The following is a 23,426-nucleotide window of genomic DNA, read 5'->3' as shown; positions in this document are numbered from 1 at the left end:
CTGTCCTGTGTTAAACACATCCTTGTGTGGTCATTTCCCTTCTTTTAAAAGATCCTCCTTTGTGATCTTCCAAATGAAATATGTCTAGGAGTCAGACTCAGGAAGGAACTTCAAAGCTCTCATTTCCTAGTGACTGCTCAAAAATGTCCTCCTCCCCACAACACAAACTGCAACATAGTTTGTGATCAAAGCAAGGTTTTCCAACTTTACTGCAGCATGGGGAAGGGGGCTGTAAGAAGATAAATATGCCCAGTCTCTGTACAGAAGACCACACTTTGCCTTATACTACAGGGATTTATTAAGAGGACCCTGAGGGGGAACCAATGAGTTACTGACTGTGAGCAGCAGGCTGAATCTGGGCCATCTTGCAGAGATTATAGAAGCCCAAATAACACTGGTTAGAAACTTCAGGGCAGGCTTATTTTCACACTTTTAATCAATTACTCTTTCCCACAGCATTATGTGGCTCCAGTGCTTTGCAAATTAAACCCTGCTATTTCTCCAGTTGTTTCATTCTGTGCTTACAGCTGAGCTGGCACGGCCACAAGCCTGACCTATGAAGACGTGACTTCTTGCGCAGGACAAAAGGTCTGGCTGTTGTTTTGAAATGCCTGCTGTTTGCACTGTGCAAAGCCAAAGTCACACAGCTTTCCCATAGTCCATGTCATCATTCCCCAACCCCTGAGCATCTAAACGCTATCCCAGTAACACAGAGCCAGGGCAGTTTGAGCACTTGCAGCACAACCCAAGCCTTCAGTCTCATGCCCCTGTGAATCACCAAAAAAGCAACTCAAGATTGACCTTTTGCTTTACTCAAAAGCAAAGTTGCAGCCAGAGAACCAAAAAAGAAAAAAAAAAAAAACACCAAAAAATCACCACAAAACAAATCAAAAAGGGGCCTCTATCAAAAGCAGGAAGGCTATTTTTAGAAGCAATGACATCCCAACGTATTTTCCTTGTGAGCTGTTTCAGGCTCTTCACACATGAGGCTTCTCTCATCCTCCCATGAAAACTGTTTGGATTGCATGTTGTAACTAATTCCATACTATCGCTTAACATGAGATCACACAAGGAAATGGGCAGGGTGGTACTCACACAATTACACCATTCTTCTACTTGTTCTCTGCTGTGACTCTCCTCTTTCACTAAGAGGCTTCATTTTGAAGTCCTCATTCTTGATCTTCTCATATTTCCTGTTTTACTCTCTCACCACTATGGACACTTTTTTCAGGTCTTCCTCTAATCAGAATTAGTAGCAAAACTGCCTTTCCAGACTCATAGGCAGAGACAGAACTCATGTCATCAACACAATGCCACAGAAAGCAGAGAAAACAGCTACATTAAAATCACGCACATCCAATCCCCATGACTGATTTTCTTAGTACAGAACTCAAAGATCATATAATTGGCTGAAATATTTTCTTAAAAACAAAGACCAAAATTAGTAGCAAGCATCTTATTTTATAGTCAAATTTGATGCCATTTCCATTATAGCCTGTTCTGATTAGAAGAAGCAAACTTGAGAAATGATCACTGAAGCAGCATTTGGTCTGCAGTACAGCAGTCTGCTTCATGACTTTGTTTTTAAACTGAGATCTGCAAAGCTCAGGGTCGCTATTTTTCTGGCACACAATGCCACTAGAACAGGAAACGACTACTTTATACTAAGAATTAAGCAAACCTGTAAGCCAGTTTTTCAAGCATCTTGCCAAGTGTTGCAAGCACCGCTTTTCCGTTGCTGTCATTATTCATGAACTGATTCCAAGCCTGTTACCGAAAAGTCATGTTTACTCTGTGTGACTTCTCTGCCGCCTGATATGAATACAACCTAAACCAATCACTTCTTCACAATGTAACTGATAAATTTCTCAAAACACTGTCTTATGCACCAGACAAAATAATCCAGCTGGTCATTTTTTACATGACAATACAAATAGTGAGCAGTAATGCTGTGCATTAGGGCTACAGGAATCTATTGGTGCTGCATGCATTTGTGTTGAAGTTTGAAGTCTAAACCCTAGTCTAATCTTTCTATATGTAGGAATTCTACATATTGCAAAATTGTTACAGTCTTTAAGTAATTGTGTGTACCAGAAAAACAACCATTATGCAAGAATACAGGCAAAAATCCTTAAATTGCATGGTAATTATACATTATTCCATTGAGGACTTTCTTTTCCACTTTCTCTCCTTCCACACCCCATTTAAACTTGCAGATATTTTTTTTCAAAACTGTATCTTCACACACAAAGACACTGTATCACACAGCTGCGAGGTATTTTGTGTGTATACATATGTGCATGCATATATTCTCCTCCTCCCTCCCATAGCAGGGCAGGGCAGGACAGGGATAGACACCACAAAGAAATGGCATTAAATGGCATTAAAGTCCCTCAACTACTTCTGTGTATTTAGGTATGAATAAATACTCTGGCAAAATGCAGGTATCCTGAGATTCTTTATACAAATTCTTTTCATCTGAGATTTCTTTTGCTGGTGTAGATGCACATAGAGGATTTTGCTTTCACAGTTCACTTCTTTTTTTTCAGGTGCGTATTTGTACAGGGCAGTCTTAAATGTGCAGACAGCCTGAGATAGCCAGAAACTTCAGGTGTATCTTTAGAGACCACCCTCCTAGTTACAAATAGTCTAAGGATGCACTGACACCCATTGGAACTTCTTATTCTCCCATGAATAGAAACTAACTTGCTTATTTTCAAAGACAATATGAACAGCTAAATTCCAAAATAAGGAGCATGTTGCATTTTGATTTTCGCTTGAAAAATGCCATTGACAGCAGCAATGCTACCTTGGCAGCACATTATTCAGATGAAACACTCGCTCTAATGTGCAATAAGCTACACTTCAGAGGCTCTTACCCAGGACCTTACAGTAATGCCTTCAGGCTGATAACTGGTAAAGTCAGGTATTTCAGATTAATCTGTCTTTGCTGACCTGAATTTGGACTGCATTCCTTGAACGCAGTGAGGCCTGAGGGCAGCTGAGGCAAAAAACAAGAGTCATGCCCACGTCTTGTTCTTTCTCAGGCCTGTAATGGAGCAATCAGGAGGGGAGCCCCCGTGGGAGGGCAGGAGGCACTAAGCTGGGTTCAGATGTGCCGGGACCCCCCGGCTCCCTGGCTGAGAACTGCCAGCCCTGACCCTGGACTAAGTCTCCATGTGTGCTGTTGTATCTGACCCAGAGCTGTTGTTGAACCCTTATTGAGGAACAAACACCAGTGTCAGTGAAATGAGCCAAACCAAGCAAGGAAGCAGCTCCCACTGTGGCAGAACCTGCTGGAGAGGAAAAACAGGTTATAATCTGACTGCATTAAATCCGTGTTCTCATGCCATCGCTGTCCTTTACTCCAAGACCAGGCAAGCAGTGTTTCAACATGGGCAGGGAAGGAATCACTGACACCTCCTGGGTATTTTTAATACAAATCTTTATTTGTGAAATACAGGGGAAGTTCAGAAAAGTCCTGAAAAGCCCTCAATCATCCACATTTTACTGCTGCTTTGGTTTTGGTCCAGCTGACCAAAAGCTTTTATCCAGGCCAGGCTGGATTTGGTTTGTGTTCATTCCAAGATTGGAATGAAAAAGAAACTTTATTGGGAAAACAGGACAAAGTACAGAGCTGTTGTGTCAGTAGAAAGAGAAAAATAAATAAAGCCACTTTAGTGACACGTGTCAAGGCAGTTGCCTGTACCAAGATGAAATGAACAAAAGATATTCAGGATACATTTTGCCTTTCAGTTCAGGCAGGTTAGGGGAAAACCTGCATATGACTCCAACAACAAAGGCCCCAAGTCACTTAAATTCATGTCAACAGTTTGCACAATTTGACAACAATGGGTATTTCAGTTTGCCTGGAATATTAAAAAAAAAAATCCACAGTATATCCATTACAGTACACACATGCACCGATGTCATACATTGTCAGGTTTCTAGCAAACATATGTCTGTGGGGGGAACAAAAAGAAAGAAACATATTAAGGGAAAGAATGCTTATATTGTATCCAACTAAAAATGCAAAAATTAACCTGAGCACATTTAGAAAACCATAGCATAGCTCTTCTATAGTGGAGTTAGAGCAAGGAAGACAGGAGGAAGAAAGCTGCAATAGCTTTGAAAGAGCCCCAGCACTCAACTGTGTCAATTAAAAATGTGAAACGCATGCTTACCTATAGTGTGTGATATAAATGATAAATTATATCTAGTTCACACTTTAAACCATGGGTATTTCAACACTAGCATTCTGATACTGATTTTGGAATATGTCCAAACTATTTAACAAGGCTTTAAAGAATTTGGAGAAAATTTCCTTTCCTCACTCAAAAAAAAAAAAAAAAAAAAAAAAAAAATCCACCTTCAAAAACCTTCCAGATCTGCCTGCAGATTTTGTTAGCTATTTGCAATTTAATTATTTGTCTTATCTTACTTCCACTATGCAAGGCTGGGATGCTGCAGTTTTCATTATATGCGGCATATTGTCAGTAGCTGATGAGCTGCTGTGGAAGAGCCAAGGCTTATACAATATAGTAAGAACGAGCACCACACAGTGCCACAATGGTTTAGGCAAAGACCACAAACACCAGGAGATCTGTATCTCAGCTATATCACCTCTGCAGTGTGATGAGGGTCACATGTGTCACTGAAGAGACAAAAGCCCTCTAGCTCTTAGGTCTCAGGCAGATTAACATTACTGTGGCAGCTGAGGAGTCAGCTGAAAGCATGCGATCAAACACTACGTGACAATTCTAATCACAACAGGGCTATAGGAACAGCTGTACAGGGAACTGTTGCTTAAGAATACCTATAAAGCAACTGCTGATAAAACTCCACAGTGGTATAAGTAAGAAGTTACATCTTCATCTGAGAAGCATGGGTATATCTGCAAACTACTTACCTCCTCATGACTGCAGCGCAACCCACACAGTCCTCCAAGAATGCCATTGATTATCTGTATGAAGCACAGAATGAATTCTATTCCTCCCAAAACAAGGAGGATGGAAAAGAGAGTGACATTCCACTGCACGATGTTTTGAGGTTCCTGGCATTCAGACCACTTGTTATACTCAAACAAGTACCTGTACACAGCAATTAAGAGCATATTAACATTGTGTCAGAGGAGGATACTTGCCACATACTAAAAGCAAATTATGTCTAGTCTGTAACTGCATTGAGAATATTCACTCTATGGAGTCCTAATAGGTTAGGTTCCCTTAGAAATAGATTCTTAAGGGAATAGGAAAAGCAATGGTTTACTCCATGCAAGGTTTCTTTGGTTTCGGAAGATGTTGAAATATCAACCACACATTTCTAAGTCTTAATTTCTTTTTAAAAAAAATAATCTAAACTATAAAGGCAGAATTTCCTATTGCTGGTTAAAGTGAGGCACAAACTCAAGACAGCTGAAAGAGCAAAGGTTTTTCTCAAAACAATCACAAGAGCTTTGCAGGATTGGGCATTTTTTCTAAAGATAGCCATCACTGATCTGAGGCAAATGGCTCACTTTCTCTCCTGTGTTGCTGTCTTTGGGCCCTCATATGCTTCCTTGGATGAGCCAAACACAGAACAAATTTGGTGACGTACTGCAGCATTTCAGCTGTTACTGCCCACTCACATCTTGAGAACATCAGCACTTGCCTTCACCAAGGACTTAAACTAGTTCTTCTACACTCAGTCACAGTCAGGAGGATGGAGAAGGAGGAATGATACAAGTGAAATACAAGATATACAAGAGATACAAGTGAAATATAAAATTCAAACTCTGCTGCAAAGAGTTTTATGTGGTTTCTTAGTACTCCAACTGTCTCTAGTCTGGCATCAGCCATAAGCTGTTGCTAGATACACCCTTGATGTTGCCAGCCATACTGACACTTTAAATGCATGCCGTGATATGAACCACATCAGGATTTATGTGCATTAATGGAGAATAGCACACTCAGACTTTTTTTGCAGGAGAACCTTAATTAGGGATATTTAGGAGCTTCTTGCCCTCTCTGCCCTGCAGTGTACGAAGATTCTTATAAATCTTCTCAAGTTTCATTCATGAGATTCTATGCCATTGTCACTCATGTAGGCATTGTGCCACTTTATGCTGGTGCAAAGCAGCTTCAGAAGCAAGACTGACAAAACAGATTCTTACATAAATGATAAGACAAATATCTTAACAACCACTGTTCCTGGTTTGTAAATCCTTCAAAGTCCTAAATCTTTATGTTTTGTTAGAGATGTTCATGGACATGAACAATATATGATGTATAGATTTAATCACCTATATATTTCTTTATGGCTTTGGTTTCATACTCTGGCAGCAAGGGTAATTGATGCCATTTGTTAAGTTCTAATTGGGAAGGATAGATTTGTTATGGATAGTTATGAATAGATTTTGGTATATGGTTACTGAACATTGATGAAAGGTACTGGAGTAAAGTCCATGTGTACATTGGGAAGAGAGAACATCCTCACGAACAGGTGACTTACCCTCCAGAGGAGTCAGTGAAAGGATAGATCCAGTTTCTTTCTAGGTGGGTACGGCAATACGGTCCTTGAGACAAGCCCAGCGCTGAAATGATTATACAGTATCCAGAGCCAAGGATCCCAACAAAGGCTGCCAGAACTGAGGACAGCATCTGCAGAGCAGACATGAACATGAACTTTGAGCACAGCCATTGCCTTGTCTTTGGGATGACCTGGGACTGGGATGCACAGGCTCACTTACCGCACAGCTCTTTCCACAGCCCTCGTGGCCAAAGCACCCACAGCAGTCGTCATCGTGAAGCCCAATGAACACTGCAGCTGGAATGAGTACCTGGGTATGGAGCAAAAAACCCACACTGTTCCTTTTGGTTGCACAGAGAGGGCAGATATAATACAGTCTTCAAACTGCATTCATTTATGTTGTTTCTTGGCAGTCAGCTGTGCAGGTCATTCAGCTTTACTCCTATTTAACACAGCAGGCATCTCACTACTCACATCACCAAACCCAGGATGGGTATATTTCTATTGCCACTGTGGCAATATTTTACTTAAGCACAGAAAAGAGACGGTTGGGGTATTGCTACATTTAAAGTATTTCAGCTTTAAAAATTTCTCTTTTCATTAAAGGCTGTATTTGCAAATAAAATGCTTTGCAAAAAGAGAAAAAAAGAAAAAAGGGCATTAACTTTATTCCAATGAGGACTACAAAATAAAGTTTTTGATAAACAGCTGCTGCCATTATACTTGTTACTTAAGAGCAATCATTGTTACCTGCGTGACAAACCAGTCTGACTAGAGTAGAAAGTCTAGTAACATTTTGCTCAATTCAGACAAACATCTCATTATAGACATCTACTTTTTTCCAAGATTTCACCACCAGTTCCCAGTGACAGAAATGCAAAGTAGCAAAGTGGAAGCTATCCATGAAAAGCATAAACCATCCAGAGTTTTTAGCATAAAATCAAGAATGAACTGAAGGAGCTGAATGAATAAGAAGGAGCTGATTAAAAAGAGGATCCTCCCACCAGCAATAATAGCACTTAACAGTGTCCACTTAAGAATCTGCACCCAAGAGAACTCCAGAAAAAAAATAAAGAAAGGGTAGAGAGTTATTTGCGAATGCCACAGACCTACTTAACATGAAACTAGAATAATAAGTATCCTGTTGAACAGACTCATACTTGTCAAACCCTTACTCAAACCCGATGCTGACCCCAATGCTTCAGGTCCAGAGGAGGTTGTTCAAGTGCACTGCAGGAGAAGTTCCATTGGTTCCATTTGTATTATTCTGTGTGTAGAGCCCAGTCTTTCCAAATCCCACTCTAGGTCCCAATGGGACTGTAATACAGCTGTAAGCACCTCTCATAACACAAAACACCTTAGCATGCAATTGTTTTCAACCTGTGATTTGCAGACACCCTGAGATCATAAAATCATAGAGTCTTAAGAATTGGGAGGGACCTATAACCTATTTCTAAGAGGACTTCTAAAAGAAGATGAAAAAGGAAGCCTACAGTATGCTGCAGTGTGGTCCACAAAACTGAAAAGATGGAAAATAAGAGCTTGAGATTAATTTCATCCTGTAATGAACACACTTAGTCCTTGCATCCTGTTACTCAAAAGCTTTGACAACTACCACTCAATTCCTCTGAATAAACAGCTAAGGCAGAGAAATACCTGTCAGCATGTCAGATAACAGAAATTAAGTAATTGTATCTAAATGTTCATTATTTAGGGACATTTAAAAGGAAAGTAGTTCAATAATATAACAAAAATTTAAGATTTAACCCTTTATGCAAACTGTGACCTGCTGAGAGGCTTGGTTTTACTTTTGCATTTGGATTTTGTGCCCCTGACCCTTTGATTTTTTCAGCTTTAAAGTGACATAATGTCGTAGATAAGACAATCAATAATAATTAATTATAGCTATGGGATAATATAGCTCTTTTTTTAATATAACTACAGAGACACCTATTGACAAAGATATTTGATTAATAAATTCAGGTAACCAGTAGAGAAAGAGCAGTACCAAGTACCTCCAAAATAAACTTGAAAGAAGACACTAGGTTATTACTTACCAGAAAGCCTCCGCCTAGAATGCCATGAAGGCACTCCACATATCTGCTGAGGTGATGCTCTGAAGCAAATCTTGTTTCACCATTGGGAAAATAAAGTAAAGTGTTGGCCACAATGCAGAGGAGGGCAAGGATGAGCAGCTTATAACCAACACATCTAGCACACCTTCCAAAACACATGTTTTCAACTTTAAAAATCCTCCTTCTACTTGTCCGATTCAACCTATCTCACACCTGTCCACACCTAAAAGAAGATCAGTGTTTATTCTCACCTCCTTAAATAGCAGGGGTTACCCAACTACCTAGATGACGTTTACAACCCTTCCTAACCACCATTCCCAATTGCAGAGTGAGAGGGCAGGGATGGCAGAACACCACCGCCCTTTTAAAATGCATTAATTGTAGATGAACCAAATGCAATGAAGGAAATAGTGAACACTAGGTGATTTCACAAAAACATATGCTGCTTGGATTAATCACTGGTGAACATGATTAGATGTGAACAACAGGCTTAAACCACAAGTTCTGTTAGGAAGTGAAGGAAAAATGTTTTGTTTTCTTTGTTAGAAGCAGCTTTGAATTTCGGGTTTATAGGCTGATTCAGAACAACCTGAAGCCAGGGAGAGACTTGGCTGGCTTCAACAGCACTGAGTCAGAGTTTTGGGTATGAACAGAAAGGTCTACGGCAATGAGAAGTATGTAGAACAACCTCCCACTTTGCTATCCTGTTGATGGAACAACAGAAAACCTCACCAGGAGGTTGGAAAACAAATAAAAGGAACAGGTAAGCTTTTTAGGATTGTCCTTGTTCTTTCCATTATAAGACAAGCTGATTTTAGATTAACAGTCAATTAGTAAATGGTTTGGTAACAGCTAAACCAAGCAAACACTCATGAAAAATACTGCTTAAAAAAAGGATTATAAAAGAGAGTCCTTGCACTGAAATATCATGTATAGAAACACACACAAAAAGAAAAATGCCAAGAAAGAAACAAATTATATCCAAGGTTTCCAAATTGTGTTTTATGTACCAGTAACATTAATTTCCAGAGTTAATGGAGACACAAAGTGCACTATAAAAATTGAGATCTAGCCTTTATCTAAAATAGCCCAGAGCCTTTTTCTTCAGACACAGCTCAACACAGAGGTGTGAGCTGCCATGCCTTCTGCCATCACACGACAGGAGGTAACTAAAATGCACAGGCCCAAACTGGATCTAGGTGCTGCTGCTGCTGCTGCCATCATCGCGCTACAATGCAAGTCTCATTGCAAAACCAGAAGCTAGGCAAATGGAGTTTGGGAATGTACAGGATATTAGAAGACTATAATGAAACTTTAAAAAAACCATTCAGGTTTCGTTTTTGAAGGTGGTAGGCTGTGTTTAATAGCTAAATAACACGGTAGACACAAGTCCGAGTCAAAACCATGGTATTTTTGCAAGAGATGTGTGCAACGCCTATGCTGAGAGTGTGCAAAAATAAAGGGTGAGGGGTGAAGTAAGGGAAGAGAGCAGGCTGGTGCAGCTGTGGCTTCGTGATGTAACTTCTCCGGGTATTGTAGATGCTGACCTTGGGATTTCCTTCATTATGAGAAATATCCTCCAATTGTACAAACATAGGCTGGCCATTATTGTGTGCTTCACCTCTAATGACTAAAACAACCCTAAACATTATTCTCCAAGTTTCCTCTGCAGAAGAAGACAGATGCTCAACTGAAAACTTCCTTTATTTTGTTGGGCTAAAAGCCCAAACCACTCCTTCCCCAAAACTCACAACCCAATACCCTTCCCCCCACCTCAACAACCACACCAACATATTGCCTGTGGGACATGGATTTAAAACCCTAGCCCTAATCATATATTTGAAAACTTGTAAATTTGTTCTATTTACAACTTATAAAATGGTTTTCTAATTACTTCATTTTTAAAAAATTACATCATCAAGAACACCCTGAATTTAAAATCAATTCTATATTTAAAATATCTTCCAATGACCTTGAAAACAGTGTGAAGAAAGAAAGAAACAAAACAAACACGGTATTTGATGCAAATACAATTTTTTTACATTGAAAGATCTGGTCAGGTGGGAATCAAGGGGGCTTCACTAATGCCACCGCCATTTGGACATCCTATGGTACAACTTCTACTAGAAAGTTTAACCAGAATATAACTTTTCTTTGCAGAATTTCTGGTGGTCCCACGCACCATCAGAAAAAAGTTAATGGAGGAAAGTGACTCTCATGGAAGCACTGACAGGATGTGGTAACTGCATGGCATCTGCAGGTGAGACACAGCAAAGGAAATAATGGCATGGGCTTCACAGACTCATTTGGAAAGACTGGGCAACACAACGTATGTATTTACACAGGTTATTACTTCCCACTTGTATTCTTCTGTAAGCTGTTCTCCTTTGGTCTTTAACTGTTTAATAGGTTGCTGCTCATGGAGGCCAGCGCTGGCTCAGACAATTGTTGGGAACACAGTGGGAATGTGTGGTCACCTGTGCAGACAGAGCTCCTGGGGACCTCAGGACAACTCCAGCTCCCTTTGACCCATCCATGCTGCCATCCATTTCTCAATGTTCAAATGGTGCATTACCCATATTTTCCAGTAATCACCCACAAAAACACCGTGATGCAGCTGTAACTGTCCTCACCACCTCTCAAGCCTACATTGGTTGACAAACTTGACCTGGACAGTCACAAGAGGAAACTGCTCATCCTGAAGCCCTTGGTGCCTATGGTCTCCTGGCCACAGACAGAAGAAAGTCTCCAGATTAACTTTTATTAATTAGATCACAAGTCCTCAGATGAACTAATGAGTTACTTATGAGTACAAGCAACTATCTATTGTTATGAGAGCAATTGCTCCTGACACAGCTGTAACACACATGCACGTGCTTGCTTGCTATCTCTGTCACCACTCTGAGACAGAAAACTGATCTGAACCACAGAAGTCAGCGTGGAGTGAGTGCTCACACTTCTATGTAACAACACCCACTGACACATACAGAGAACATTTTGTTTATTAGTAATAATGTGGACCTAAGAAGGAGTCAGCAGCTATGCAACAAAAGTAGATTTTCCATTTAACCTACCAGTTTGGAGCCTGGAAAGCTTACAATCAGGGCAGAGCTACCACTGAATGAGTGTACAGAAATCCCTCTCTTTAAAGAAGAACCCATAAAACTTACTTAAGAACAACTATTACTGACCCTGGACTTGCAATACCACAATCAAATAAACCACTTCAAACACTGTTTTCTGGTGACATACAAAAACCATGCTGTAGCCTGCATTCATTAATTCTTCCAACAATGTTATTATGATAAAAGTAGGACATAGGACAAACAAATCCTTTTTCTATTTCTGCAACAGCCTGTAGGTGAAACCTTGGCCTTGCAAAATGGCCAGCAAAAGTTTCTTTCCCTTGGACTGTACTATTTACCCACAGGTTTGCATTTTATATTTCTAGTCTATCCCTAAAAGTGTGATGCTCTTGCAAAAGTTAAACAAGCATGAGGCATTAGCATCACTGTACTATAAGCATCCTCTCTTCTACATTGTGTGTTTGTATGGATCAGAAGACTGGCATCAGCTGAGCATACAAAGTCTGCATAGCACAGAACAAGGAACAGATGGTCTTACAGCTCGCAGTGTGCCACTGATGTCTCCCCTCTCCTGCAGCAACCACAAAAAACAGACATTGGAAACATGGAACAAAAATTACCAGCGTTATGGCTTTGGGTCTTGTGGTGCAAAAGCCAGTCATTAATTACATTTGTGTTTTTCATGAAGTGATCCTGTCGGTAGTGAACTTCTAATCCAGAAGAAAAAAACCAAAAAGATGACCTCTATCATACCATGTATTTTAGATCTATAAGCTCAAAAAAAGGAAAGAAAATTGAAAAGCACCAAATTATTTGCCTGTTTTTTTCCTTAGCATATACTTCATACATTGCTCATGCAGTCTTGCATCTGGAATTAGCCATTAGTAAGTTCATGTCAATTAAATGTTTTAATTATACCTGCTGAACAATACTACAACTGTTGTTTTGACTGGGAACAGTCTACATATTGATTCCATAGCAGCAGGATGGGAAATGAATGTTTAAATTTAATATGTCTTTCACATTAGCATGACTGATATTCCTGCATGTTGTCTTTACTTGCCTATCTTTCAGCATCAGTAGCAGTTGAATCAGACATCACAACCAGAAAAGCAAATCAGACATGATCACAAGATTCTTAAAAGATGATTTCCTAAACTGCAATCCCACCCTTCCATCAATCCTTGCTATCATCATTCAAATTGGAATTCTGAAATCCATTTAACAATATACAATCAGCACACAGAATCTTTGGTACAAGATGTTCCTTAAAATGGCTGTCAATGATGAACCCAACTATTTAACAGTCATGTTCCTCCAAGGGGTCTCAAAAATGTTATACAAAGACAGCACACATTTTTAGTAGGATGGAATTTTTAGGAAAACTCCCAAAACATTATTTAAAAAATATTTTAAAAAACAATTTAAAAGAAACAATTAAAAACATGATTAAAAAACAAATTAATGTACAGAGGATCCTTTTTCATCTAAACAATATTTAAGGGAAAAAAGAAGAAGAAAATAACATTTAATGCTGATTGTGATTTAATTAATTCTTAGTCTTTTTTAAGGTAACCTACTGGAACAGCACAACTGAGACTGCATGCTCTGTAAATCTACGAGACATGTCTATCATGTGGTAAAAGATACAGCACTCTACTGCAGCTGCTCCATTCACAAGGGTTTTTAAACTCACAGATATGGTGCCTTTCTAATGAACTGCAATTGGCTTGGAGGATGGGGAAATACTAATTTCCTGAATTAGAACTTTTCTATTCCTTTGTACTATAATTACAGCTAAAAGTAGCTGTGTCATTTGTGTACCAAAACACAGTATTTAGTGTTTCAGAAATACAGATGTATTTATTCCAGAGCAGCATTCTGTCCTGCAGCCATCTCCTCAGACTCCTGGGGTCAGGTCCTGCCCATGGGACTTTCTGCAGCGCTCCGGGGATGGACAGCCCCAGGAATTCCACCAGCTCCCTCTAGTGAGAACCAGACTGCCCCAGGGATGGACTGCCCCAGGGATGGACTGCCCCATGGATGGACTGCCCCAGGGATGGACTGCCCGGGAATTCCACCAGCTCCCTCTAGTGAGAACCAGACTGCCCCAGGGATGGACTGCCCCAGGAATTCCACCAGCTCCCTCTAGTGAGAACCAGACTGCCCCAGGAATTCCACCAGCTCCCTCCAGTGATAACCAGACTGCCCCAGGAACTCCACCAGCTCCCTCCAGTGATAACCAGACTGCCCCAGGAATTCCACCAGATCTCTCTAGTGAGAACCAGACTGCTCCGGGAATTCCACCAGCTCCCTTTAGTGATAACCAGACTGCCCCAGGGATGGACTGCCCCAGGAATTCTGCCAGCTCTCTCTAGTGAGAACCAGACTGCCCCAGGAATTCCACCAGCTCTCTCTAGTGATAACCAGACTGCCCCAGGGATGGACTGCCCCAGGAATTCCACCAGCTCCGTCCAGTGATAACCAGACTGCCCCAGACAGGCTCTGCTGCGCCCATTCGGGGCCCTTTGCCTGCAGGGGCCTCTAGCTCTCAAGTCTCCCACAGCAGCACCTGAAACACCAACTCCAGGTGAGAGGCATCTGCCTTTGGTGGAAGACAACAATGCTCAGTACCAGCTCCTGGCGGCCCAGGAGCCCGGCCCAAGGCACTCATACGGGAATATAGAGGAACTGAACGAAGGGACCGTGCCCACCGAGTAACACCCTGAGCCTTTGACAGCACCGCTGGCTTTTGGTTCAGGTGTTAGCTCCAAAAGAGAGATCTTCCAAATATATGTATTTTATATATTTGTATATATATATATATAACTTATAAATGTTAAGTTAAAAAAGAAACTAAACCGACTTTCTTTTACAGTAAAGTAGTCCTGCTCTCTGGTCTCCATAAGCCCAAAGAAAAAGGAAACAAAACAAACCATAAGTTTCCTCTAAAGGTGAGAAGAAAAAAAACCCTCAAAAAATCAAAATACCACAGTCCTTCCCCAGCATCTGCCCTGAATCAGATGGAACTTCCCTCCAAAAAGGCAGGCACTGTCAGGCAGAGGAAACTGCAACCATGTCAACAATAGTACTTGCCTGTCAGGGAAAACATCCTGGGCTTTTATGTGTTATACGCCATTGACTCCCAGGATTTTGATAAATTACACTCTGCTCTAAGATTAAGACACAGGGTTGCTAAAGAAGCACTACGTAGAGACATACAAAGGCCTCAAGAAAAATTAAGATGCGTCCTGTGAAATCATTACAATTACAAAGTCATTACAGCATTCTTCATATGCAGACTTTTAAAGTAGGTTGCTGATTAATCCAGCCTATGATTAATGTGCAATGAATAAAAAGATTATACCAACAGAAATTAGTTTACAGTCAATTTTCATTATGATTTATTATTATTATTTTAATTATTAAACTCTTTTTATCTCAACCCCCTCCCCCATCAGTTTTCTCACTATTAACCCCCATCCCATCGAGGGCAGAGCCAGCAAGCAGCTCTGAGCTGGCTGGGTTAAATCATGACAAGTGTCTGAACAGTACATTCCTAAGTAATGCTAACAAGAAGGTTCTATTAAATTTTATTGCTAGTAACTCAATCCTGATAACATTAGGATCATGAATGAATGAATGAATGAATGTTGCCAAGACAGAATCTGGATTTTGTTTTTAATTATTTAAGATTATAAAATGGTAATCTGAAAAACATAAGACATTTCTACTTTTCTGTCAAAAAAAAATGAAGACCCAAAATTTACAAGCTCATCTTGCAAAGATCTCAAAGATCATCCTTAACATTGTAAATTATACTTAAAAAGAGGAAAAGGAAAAGTAATCACCATTGGTTAGAGGGTACAAAGTTGTCAGGGCTATGTAACTTTGCACGGCTAATGGAGTCATTTTATCTTGATGATAAGGAGTTCCAGTACCTTAGAAGCCATGAGAGACACTTCTATCTTTCCTTGCCTTAAAGAAAAAAGGCTCAGCTACAGCCACAGCACTGCAAGGGTAATTTAACCAGCATTGCATTTGCATAGTTCTGCATGGAACTATGGCACAAGGTGGAACTCAGACTGTGAACTACAGACAAAAGGCTGACAGGCTGAGCCTAGTAAAGGTGCACATCACCCTCACCTCCTCGCCTCGGCCAGCACTCACCTGGCAGTCTGTCCTCTCCTGGAATTTCACATCTGCTCTGCAGAATGAGACAAGAGGCAGAAGAGGCTGGAGCTCCATTCCTGTTCTCCTTTTGCATTAAGAAGGCTTTGTGGGAAAAAAAACGAGTTCCTTTAGTCAGGCAGAGCTTAACATCAATAGAAAATATATCTTTTTAAAAATTTGAAAATTAACTATCCTGTCATGTAAGAGCAGTATAGTTTGGACCCTCTGATCATGTTCTCAAACAGTGTTCACAGACACTAGAACATGTTTTATTGGTGAGTACTTTCTCACTTTTGGTCTAAGTTCTTAGCTACCTGGAACCAGTCCTATTCCAAAGCCCCTGCGGTTGCATTTGAATAGAGTGGAGGCCTCAAGGCATTAGCCTGAGGATCCACCACAGTAAAGTAATTAATCTCAATTCTAATGGCAATACATTTTCAAAGCTAGATTTCCTACTGCTTGAAACACAGAAAATAAAACTTACCACACACAAAAGTTCTGTGTCAGTTAAAAATTAACTACTATATATCTATAAGACAAAACTTACCCCTGTATTGTGAACTGTCCTACTGGAACCAAAGGATATATTCAAACAGGCAAATGACAAAAATAGGATCCTAATCCATATTCACTTTCTTAAAGCAAGGGACTGTATTAGGCTAAATGTCTCACACTAGCACAGCACTGGAGAACTTTAAGGAGAGCAATTCCAAATTGATAGTATAAGCCATAAGGTGGTGGCCTCATGTTGCGCCAAGGGAGGTTTAGATGAGATATGTGGAAAAATTTCTTAGCCAAAAGATTTGACCAGCCCTATGGCAGAGTTCCCATCCCCAGAGGAATTAAAAAGCTGTGTAGATGTGGCACTTGGGTGAAACAGTTAGGGTGGCCTTGGCAGCGCTGGGGGAATCATTGGACTCAACGGTCCCAGAGGACTTTAATAAACTGATTCCATACTTCTATGATAATCTGAAGCAATAGAGACACACCAAGGTTTAGATAGACACTTGGAAATTATAGGTGTTATCATATGAAAGACAAAATACTGCACGAAGCCAAGGTCCTCTAATAGTTGTATAGAGCCAAAGTCCTCTAATAGTTATATAATGCCTATATCCATAAGACATTTCAACTTTATAACTAATAATTGGTTTGGTTCAAATACAATCCGGACAATAAATTAAAGTAAACACATCTATCTAAAGTACACAAACCCAGACTAACACAGCCTGTTACTTACACACATGGTAATTCTACCTCTGCATAAGTAATCACTGTGATCGTGGATTTTTCTCGGTTCATTTTATAAAGCTGTCATTATGCATTAAGATGATTTTTAGCTACAAGATCTTACTAAGCATGGACCTTATTGAATTTAACCTGACTGCAAACCCCATCAGCCTCCAATATTTCATTTCTGCCCTTCAAACACACTAATGAAACAAAACCCTTAAAGAGAAAGATCACTGCTGGCAGCCAGCTCGTTGGGAAGCAGAATGGCGTGGTGGGTGTTTGGAGAGCTTCGCTGCAGGGTCATTTTCCATGCTCTGCTCCACACACACCCGTGCAGCTGTGCTGAGCTCTCAGCTGGGAACAGAAACTCTGGGCCTGGACATGTGCCACAGAAAGCAGAGGAGCTCTTGGGAGAGATGCAATCCTCTTTGTCTGAAGACAGACTCCCTCTTCTGCCCTTGGTCCAAGGAAGAAAGGTTGGCTGGGATGGTGCTGGTACTGCACGTGCTGCCCCATGTGACAGAGACCAGCTCCTGAACAGAACGGCTGCCAGGAGGTACCAACACCCTCAGAGACAGAGACTCAGGAGCTCCAAGCTGTGCCAAAGCATTCGTTTGCTTCTCTGATCATGATGATTGAGATCTAAGGTTTAAACCAACTCTTTTTCATTTTTACTATTCTCTGACTATTTCATGTTACTGTTAGGCAAGAGGAAAATATCATGCAGTCATTACACAGTATTTTTTTTAATTGAACACTTTCCAGGTTTTGCTTAAAATTAGGTTAAGATATCAGGGCATCTCTTCCCTTTCTTTACTTTTTTAGCTGATTTACAATCCACAGATTACTTGTTTCTAATAGGTCTTTACTGCTTTACTACTTTAACGATAGTTATTTTCTTTTTTCTAACTACTTTTAATTTTTTTAAGTAGCACATGGACTAATGCTATAAAAATCCCAGGACTAATGTTACAAAAAATGAACAACATTTTTAGCTGAATTATTTAACAGCGACATACTTCAATACTTGTGAGGGAAGTCCTACAACCACCATACGTACAGATATGGTTAGAATCCCCAGTGACAGATTTTCTCCTCGTACTACAGAGTATGTAAGGGAAGAGAAAATATCGCTAAAATAACCAGTTGAGAACAGCCCTTAGCACCAGATCTGGGCAGGCTGTTTTTCCAGGTACCTCGTCTGCCAGCACAGACTGAGTGAGGTGAAGCTGAGCTCCACAGCCTCAGCACCTGAAAGGAGCAGCAGCAAAGCTACAATTGCAATAGATTTACCACACATTGTAACGCAGCCTGTGCTACTGCGCAGTAAAGAGCAGCAAAAAACACCGTGTACCCAGATGTTATTCACATACCTCTAGGTACTAATTTCATCATATTGCTCACAGCATTGTGCAGTAGTTAGCTATGAGAAATTCTGAAAAGGTACAAAGGTCTTTATAAAAATCAGTTAAATCATACTGGAAATTTTCTTTAAAGTTTATTTTGTAGCTTGCAAAACATAATATTTTCAACACAGAATTCAAAACGGTCTCATACTAAGAACTTCTCTCAAATAACATCACACTTTGATTAGAAGTAGAAAACTATTCATTGTACAGTTTACCTGATCTGGAGCCTTGCCTTTCACCTGTGTCAAGGAATACCTCTTTTGAACATTTTGAACAATGGCTGAAAGTTTTTATGGATTCATCCTTCTGTGTCTGAATCATACTTTCAGAGTTGATCAGACATGAAAAACAAATACATGCCTCTGAAATTTCTTACTGGATATAAAAGACGTACCTTTAACATTAGAACTCTCCAAAATGTTTAGAGTCAAAGCTATGGTTCTTTCTCCATTTGGAGGCACTTCCCAAGCATTCACACACTACAGGGAGGAAAAAAAGCTTTTTCTTCCTGCTTTAAACAAAACAAAACAAGCATTATTAGAAATTTATATTAAAACCAGAAGAGTGAATGTATTTCTTCATAATACAAACTCCCAAAAGCAAGATAGTCTTTCCCCACTTCTCTAAATCAATCTTTTAGAATAAGATGTAAGCATTATGAATTAGCACAGCGTTCTGCAGTAGCAACCCAATTTGCCCAATCCAATGTAAGAAAGTTCTAATACTGTCATTATTCCTACATGAGGGGAAATCTTGTTCCTTCACACAGAATAGATTTCCCTTGCAGATGAGTTACAGAAGGGTGGTTTTCATAACGCACTTGAAATTTGCTTATATGTAACAGTCAAAACAGTTTATAAGAAATATGTAAAGTTATGAAAAGCCCTTTTTTACCTTCAGTGCATGATCTCTAAACAAAATAAAGAGCCTGGAGTGCCAGTCTGCTTGCTCACAAGAGGACATCAGTAGAAGCAAGGTGCCCTGTAAATCCTGCCAAATATGTTCACACCTGAACTTTTACTTTGTGGGAAAACTGTTACTCTAGTCCTGAGCTCTGGGACACAGCTCCTGGGCTGCTGCTGCTCTCAAAACCTTTTGCTCCTTGAGGGGGCACACAGGAAGGCAGCATCACCTGCCTACTGATGAAGTGTTTGACAAAAAGATGTGGTCTAGGAAGTCCTGAGGCTGAGGAAGGCCTGGGACTTTCCTCATGTTGAGGAGGCGTTTTAATTGGCATCCTAACTTTTCCTACATCTGTACTCTAAAAGCAGTGATGTTCACTCCACTTTAAAAATGTGCCTCTGCACACGCTGATTTTCCCCAGCCTCCAAAATCTACCTCATTTCTTTGACAGGATCAAGGCATGACTCACTCCTCCTGGCCAACAACAAACTCGAGCAGCCAGCTAAATCCATCCCAATGGAAGGAATTCCCTCTCCCTGCTGCAAGGCTCTGACAGTTATCCCCACACCTGCTGGAAATTAGTGTCAGTTCTGAGGTGCCTTTGCAGGTGTCACTACAAACCACGTCATGGCAGACCAAACACTTCCATTCCTCTTCCAGCATTCATCATCCTGACCTCAAGCTAACCCAAATTATCTTGCTAAGTCTACAAAAATCTTGTGAAGTTTTATGTCCGCTTTCAAAGATGCTATGTACCTGGATGTTTTGGTTTCAGTACTGCTCAGCACACGAATGTTCCTTCTTTGAAAATAGTTGATTCACTTGCCCAACAGGTAGCCCATTATGTTTAAGAGTCTGTCCTCTGTTGCTCAACCTGGACACAACTGTCATGGATGTAATTAAAAAGTTTCCTCAAGTAAAGGCTACAAGCATGGGTGTGGATGTAGCCAGGTATTTCAAAATAGTCTCTGTGAGCCATGCTGTGGACTTCTGCTTCTTTCTAAAAATACCTCTTAATAGGCAATATGTGTGCCACTGAAGGAATGACTAAGAACTTTTTCCTGCAAGCCCCGGATTAGATGGAATGCTCTCCCTTGGTGTTACAGGGTACTGCGTCTAAGAGGCAGGTGTGCAGAGTATGCTGACCTGCCTGCTGAGAAGAGGCAGCTCATAACTTCTAATAAAAGCCTTCCCTTTTCCTACACACTTTGCAACCCAACTATCATTATATAGCCTCACTACAAAACAGAAACGCACAAGTTTTCACAGGTATGAGGAATATTAGGAAGAAAAAGCAGGCAAAATTGAAATATCTAATCAGAAATAAATATCTAATAAAAAATTTTAAAATGCAACTCTGCTTTTCTAAGTATAGTACTTATGAGGCATATCTAGACATTCAATCATATCTACACCTTTTGGGTAGAAGCATTCCGACTGAAAAATAACTTGGGAACAAACTCTCTGTGTATCAAATGCCCTAGAATATTATGTAGAACTAAATATAATGGTCTTTATTTTTTGTGGGTTTTTTCCTAATATTCTTACTATAACACCCGCTATGCATTTAGCAGAAATGCCTGTTATCAGGGATAATGATTGGAACAGTCAAGAAAACAGAGATCATTTTTTAAAAAGCCTTGGTCTTAAAACTCCCATATTTGTTACTTTTTAAAGACTAAGAGAGGTTCTGAAAACACCTGTTTCCACATCATTACAAATATGACCTAAATGCACCACCACTAAGGAAGTATCATTTCTACGGTCTGCCGGCACTATTCAGAAGATTTCTCATTTTCAAGTGGAACAGGAGGAAAATACCCACTCAGTGCACACCATCAAGTCCAGCGGCAGATTTCTCACCATTTAAATCTAAAAAGCACAGTGTGTTCTTAGTGAGTGCTTCCAGCACAACACGGCTGAACAGGCGTGGGAATTCCTCAGTGATTTCCACAGGCTCCACAAGGGAGAAGGCAGAGCAGATACATCTGTCAAGTCAAAGCTTCAGACAGAAAATCACCACCTGAGCTTGTTCCAAAGAGCATCAGGCAAAAGGGGCACTGTTTTCAGGGAGGAAAAACAATGCTCCTGTGTGAGCAGCACAGCACAGGGACTGCCCAGAAAAGTGAAGGAGCACAGAGCCAGGCTGAGCACCAAGTTACTATCACCACTAATTGCAGAGGAAGAGCTCTGCATGAGGGCTACATGTGTTTCCTGGAAACACATACAGCTTTGTATGTCCCTGCTGAATTGTTGTTCATGCTGCAAATTGGTTGCAGTTTACACACCAAATCCCAAGGGGATTTCAACTAGTGTATTGTGATTTTCAGCATCTTGAAATTCAGGTCACTTACTTTGTTGCCTAAATAGAAATCAGAAATAGAAAAGCCCATGCCGCTTAGTGACTTTCATTTAAAGACAGACAAAAACTAAGAAAAGCCAGGAGTTTTGACAAAATCAAAGTGTGTATCTGCTGTGTCTGGGAGAAACTGGCTCTACCTGTGGGCATAAACCTGGCTCTGAAACAGCTATTCAGCCAGAGCTTCTTCTGCTCTTCAATGCTAGAGAAATGGCAATTTTATCCCATGCAAAAGAACATATAAAAGGGCTTAAGACTTTCAAAGCGGTTGTCAAATTCACAGGATGAGTTCTACATTGTAATTAAAGAGACTAATAAGTCAGTAAAACCAGCAAAATACAAAGATGAAGCTGGGAATAAAGACCTCATTGTATTAAGATGACAATTCATGTAGCAAGTCAGGTAGTTTTAAGCTAGTATTGATACACACATTTCAAGAGTACACAATAGCTTTACTCAAAAAAGGCTAGGGCGTGGCAAGAGCTAAAGCCCTTGCACAAGATCATACAGTAACAACCCATCAGAGGAGCCAAGGTGAATCCTGAGAGGCTACTGAAGTGCAGCCTGGAGTGGTACTATGACACATAGTGGTGATGATCTAAAAGAACCTACTTTGCTACAACCAGGCTATAAAGGTATATTAAGGTTTTGAAACATATTCAACAGTTTTAAAAAATTTTAGTCTCCACGCTAGAAAGGTAGTGTTATTCCCAGCTCCTCTAAATGGTGTGAGAATTGGCTACCAAGAAGCTGACAAACATATAGCAATATCCTACACATTGAACTTGAAAAGAAATGCTATTAAAACAGACCCTTAGTACCACATACGTAAGTTCATTCTGGAGTCCTAAAATCACTCCAGACTGCTAAAAGTCCAAGAGGGAAAAATGAAACTGAGAGAAACCTCAAAAACAGTTTAATCAAACTATTTGCACCTAATCTAACCAGGGACTTCTCTTGTCAATAACAGCTGGATGCAACCCAGCCCACCAGTGCAGCCCCCAACAGTAAACTCCCTGCATTCTTCTGAGATCCTGTTCACACTCATTCCCTGATATTGGTCCTAGCATTCCTGTGGTCTTACTTGGACTGGATCAGAGAACTAATGAGGATGAAACCTAGCCCAGTGGTGGAAATTACAAATTTTCACTCCACTTGTGTTCAGCCAGACCAGCCCATCTGCAGAGGGCAGTGGCACCATGCCTCCTCCTCTGCAGCTGATGGAAGCTCGGGTGGACGCTGCTGTGCTCCCAGCCAAGGAGGCCCCGCTCTGCTGCCGGGGCCAGGACAGGAGCCCTGCAGTCTGGAGTGGCCAAGGCACCCCTCACTACCAAAAATGTGCTTTCTGTGCTATTGGTGAAGTACCAAAAGCACAACAAAGGAGCAAATTCGAGAGTCTTAACAAAGCGCCAGAGAGGATGAGCCTGTGTACAGTCGTGGTATCTTTCCAGATCCCTGTTTCTGTGGAACAGAGGCACCTGCTGCAGTACTCCTTGCATCAGTGTCTCACTTGCAGAGGTGATGGTGCTGTGCATGGGGACACGGGGATGACCAGGAGACAGCTGGGAGGGCAGAGCCATGGCCACGGGGAAGTGGCAGCAGAAAGCACCACACACATCTCAGGGTGCAGCTGATCTCTGGCCATGGTGACAGGAGGAGATGGGAGAATAGACAGCTTAAG

The 23,426-nt window shown here is 40.7% G+C and overlaps 1 protein-coding gene across 1 annotated transcript; it reads right to left on the bottom strand.

Moving 5' to 3' along the window:
- Positions 1 to 3,947: 3,947 nt before the first annotated feature.
- Positions 3,948 to 8,741, bottom strand: TM4SF1 (transmembrane 4 L six family member 1; the record flags this gene model as incomplete). Its single annotated transcript, XM_084212289.1, has 5 exons — positions 3,948 to 3,962; positions 4,910 to 5,090; positions 6,490 to 6,638; positions 6,728 to 6,817; positions 8,565 to 8,741. 5 exons carry the CDS (start codon positions 8,739 to 8,741, stop codon positions 3,948 to 3,950), a joined length of 612 nt encoding a protein of 203 aa, XP_084068415.1.
- Positions 8,742 to 23,426: the final 14,685 nt, after the last annotated feature.

This window comes from Fringilla coelebs (assembly GCF_963513975.1).
Source record: "Fringilla coelebs genome assembly, chromosome: 10".
Classification (NCBI taxonomy): domain Eukaryota; kingdom Metazoa; phylum Chordata; class Aves; order Passeriformes; family Fringillidae; genus Fringilla; species Fringilla coelebs.
This window is presented reverse-complemented; position numbering and strand designations above follow the sequence as displayed.